The sequence below is a fragment of the Maylandia zebra genome, linkage group LG7, assembly GCF_041146795.1.
Source record: "Maylandia zebra isolate NMK-2024a linkage group LG7, Mzebra_GT3a, whole genome shotgun sequence".
Classification (NCBI taxonomy): domain Eukaryota; kingdom Metazoa; phylum Chordata; class Actinopteri; order Cichliformes; family Cichlidae; genus Maylandia; species Maylandia zebra.
This window is the reverse complement of record NC_135173.1, coordinates 25527361-25531171: the sequence shown is the minus strand read 5'-3', so window position 1 is coordinate 25531171 and position 3811 is coordinate 25527361. Positions and strand designations below refer to the sequence as shown.

General features: G+C 40.1%; 1 protein-coding gene across 1 annotated transcript; it reads right to left on the bottom strand.

Annotated features, from left to right (window-relative positions):
- Positions 1-714: 714 nt before the first annotated feature.
- LOC106676938 (zinc finger MYM-type protein 1-like) lies at positions 715-3573 on the bottom strand. The gene is made up of 3 exons (XM_014414501.4): positions 2314-3573; positions 1775-1889; positions 715-1567 (listed from the first exon to the last, which is right to left on the bottom strand). The coding sequence occupies exons 1-3, from the start codon at positions 3468-3470 to the stop codon at positions 1040-1042; spliced, it is 1800 nt and encodes a 599-aa protein (XP_014269987.3). The 5' UTR covers positions 3471-3573; the 3' UTR covers positions 715-1039.
- Positions 3574-3811: the final 238 nt, after the last annotated feature.

The following is a 3811-nucleotide window of genomic DNA, read 5'->3' as shown; positions in this document are numbered from 1 at the left end:
ATCTGGTTCTTTGGGGAGAGCCAAGGTGCAGAGGTAATTTGCTGACATGCGTATGTACTTGTGTGGGTGTAAGACAGAAACAAAGGATGAAAAATCTCCAGCTGCTTTTGATGAACAGAAGGTTTAACAGTAGGAAACATTTTCTAGCTCCTGTGCAGTCTGACTAATCTAAGGTAAGTCTATGTGATGTGATCATTCTTTTTGTATATACATGCCTGAGTCAAACCCAGGGTGTTTCCTCCTGTCATCATATGGCTTTTTAAGTAAAATTTGGGAAAAATAAACTTTCTCAAACTTACTCTTTCCATATTCAGTCAAATAATTTAAGCAGACTTTCCAGAAGCACACATAATTATAGAAATTTCTTTTCAATAAAATGTCCTTTTTAACTTATCTGTTATGTTTTTGAATGTGTTCTTGAAACATATTTTGACTTCAGATATTTAGTAAGATGACAACTTAATAAATATCACAAAATTCACAAACTCCGTCTGTGCAAAGTTCCATTTACAATGACCTGGCACTTAAAAAACATTATTCCCTTTATGCTTGCTCTTCTCACATTGAAAGCTATATGGTTAAGTACTGCCATATAGCACACATAGCAAAAAGCATCAGAAAGGAAATGTAATGTGTTGAGGGTGTAAGTGGGCCCATGGATGTTTGTTTTTTTTACTAAACAAATATCAATATCTATAGTATCAGTGGCGGCTCCTGAAAAAAATCTCAGGGGGGGCAATTTTTATGATATCGACTAAAATGACCCATTTAATGAGTACATCAAACAACACAATTTTAATTTAAATTTAAAATGAACAACCATATTCTGGCCATTTGTATAGATTTGTAAAAATGAACAACCATATTCTGGCCATTTGTATAGATTTGTAAAAATGAACATGAACAGATTTTTTTTTTTTTTTTTTTGAATGAATGAAAAATAACTATTGAAAACAACAACTGTAAACTGATTGGGGGGGTGGGCTAAAGAGAGAAAGAGAGAGGGATGGAGAAAGAGAGTAAATATGGTTAAGGGTTCTTATTTGTACAAGAACTTTGCTCGTCTGTCTTTCTGAGTGGCAAATTTCTCGATGACCCTGGTGTTGAAATCAGGAAGTTCTTGTGTGAGTTTTTTCTCTATGGACAGCATAGCCAGAGCGTTGAGCCGATCCTGAGCCATATTGTTTCTCAGGAAAGTTTTTATCCTCTTTAAAGTAGAGAAACACCTCTCCGATTCTGATGTTGTCATTGGTGTGGTGATGAGGATGTTAAGAAGACTTACAGTTTCGGTGAATGTGTCTTGAAGGTTGTTTTCCATCAGAACCTGATAGAGCGCCAGCGCACCACTACAACTCTGAAACTCCTCGTTGTCGTAGATCAGGGACAGTTCTGTTTTAAGTCTGGCTTTGTCCAATGAGGGATAGGCTTCCACTGTGGTTTGTAGTGCTGCATCTGGAAAATTTTTGCTGTGTTGTTGGAACAAGTCTCCTTGCAACAGAGTGGCGCTGACAAGGTGCTTGGTGAAAGAAAACCTCTCCTTGGCATGGCTCATAATGGTGTCGCACACCTATCCAATAATATATAATTGGTAAGAGTTAGATTCAGTGGTAAGACTTTGGCACATGTCTCATGTTAATCATTATTCTGAAAAAAAAAATCTGTCCATAACAAAACAAAACAGTCATGACCACTATATCAAATGACATCTGACAGCATCGTCATTAGATTTTATCTGATGATCCGATTTAAATCAGACCAAGCAGCTAGTGCTTACCTCCAGTGCCAAATGGTGTTGCCTGTCTTCCCCCAATGTTCTCCGTCTCTTTGTGGGTGGGTCTTGAACAGGTCCCCTGTACTCCTCATCCACAACCAGATTAGGAAGTGCCTCCCTGATCCAATACATAAGTTTCATTAATGGCTTCTGAAAACTGAATAGGGATATATTAACCAAACACAAACCAAACAAAGGTTGTGTTCTAATTACCGGGAATTACCGGATTTAATTAATAACCGGACCTGGTTTAATGGCTGGGGGAAAACCAGTGCAAGTAAATAAAGGCCCTGGCCATAATTTCAGGAAATAGCCTATGGTATAGGCTACATCAAATCATTACTGGGAATATACTTCATCAAATATACTTAATCAAATATTTTTCATAAAATTACTTCAAAGGCTGATATAAATCAAAATTATCTGAATTCCATTAAACATTTAAGTCACAGAACACAGAATATATGCAGAGAATTTGATAGAATCTATGCATAGATAATTAACATTTATTCTAGGTTACATATTTATGCTTTTATGCCTACCTGATAGCCTGCATGCGGCTGATGAATGTCTGGGTGATCCCTGCGATGGTGACAGAATCGATGTTTCTCTTCTGTAGGTGGTTATACAGCATGTCTACATGTGGCATTATCTTGTGAAACAAGGCCAGGAAAAAACAGAAAGCTTCGTCTTCCAGCATTCTCACGAAACCACCGGCATCTCTCTTTGTAGGGGCATCAAATCCTTCACTGTTACGGATGGTCTGAAAACACCTCACCAGATCGTCTTTATGTTCATACACTGTATTCACAGCACGACTGTTGAAGTTCCAACGGGTTGCCGATGCACTTGGAAGTCGGTGCGCCACCACCTCGTCAAGCACTGCAGTCCTCTTGCTCGATTTAGTAAAAAAAGAAGCGAATCCTGCTATGTCGGAAAAAAAGTGACTGATTTGAGGGATGTGGGAGGTTGCTTGTTGCATTACCAGGTTTAACTGATGGGCATAACAATGTACGTAGTGAGCGTTAGCATAAATGTCCTGTATCTTACGCTGCACTCCTCCAGTGGTACCCCTCATTACAGCGGCCCCATCGTAGGCCTGGGCGATCAACTTTCTCTCTTGTCCCTGGGGGAGGATGAAGCGCAGCCTCTCCGATAAGGCACTGGCTATTGCATCTGCACAAGCATTGGGTAGCTTGATGAATTCAAAAAAACGCTCTTGAATACGGTTTCGTTGGTCAATGTATCTTAGCACCATGACTAACTGACAGTGTGTAGAAATGTCAGTGGTTTCATCAGCTTGAATGGCTAAAAACTTCGCTGCCTTTACTTCTTCCACGATCCTTTCTCTCAGAACTGCCAACATGCAATCCAGGATCTCGTTCTGGACTGTTTTCGAGGTGCCTTTAAATACAGTAGCATTTTCAAGGTGTTGCCTCAAGTCGTGATCAATTGATGCCATCAAGTCGACTAAACCTCTAAAAATCCCTGGATTGTCTGAGGAATCACTTTCATCATGTCCCCGCATTGCTAGCTCAAAAGCACCACAAAACTTAATACAATCGATGATTTTAGATAAAATATGACGGTTTTTATCTACCTCTTCGTTGTGCCTTCTTAAAGCAATCCGATGTCCATCATCTAGCTGCGCCGCTATGCTAGTTTTCCCTAGCACAGCTAGCTTTACACTGTTGTCCATATGAACTCGTGAGCTTTCATGTTTCTTGATTCGTTCGGAGAGGTGCTTTAAGTCGGTTTGTCCAGATTGTGTCCACGTCAAATCACACTTGTCACTTTTGAACAGTATGCATGGGAAACAAAAAAGTGCATTAGCTGTTCCACAGCCTGTCAGCCACGACTTGCGCTGGAACCAACTCCGACAAAAAGTCCTGTTGTATGCTTTTGACTTCTCCTTCGTTGCCTGGGTTAGTTGAATTTCGGGCTTGTCAGGTCCCAACTCTTTAACTTGCAGTTTTTCTGCCATTGTCCTTCTGGCAAAAGGGTAGGTTAGAAGCGATCTAACCGAATTTGGGGGAGGCT

Coding starts and splice junctions, on each gene's coding strand:
- LOC106676938 (XM_014414501.4), bottom strand. CDS start 3,470: ATGGACAACAGTGTAAAGCTAGCTGTGCTAGGGAAAACTAGCATAGCG. Junction 1,890..2,313: donor AGCCGCATGCAGGCTATCAG/GTAGGCATAAAA, acceptor GTATTGGATCAG/GGAGGCACTTCCTAATCTGG. Junction 1,568..1,774: donor AACACCATTTGGCACTGGAG/GTAAGCACTAGC, acceptor ATTATTGGATAG/GTGTGCGACACCATTATGAG.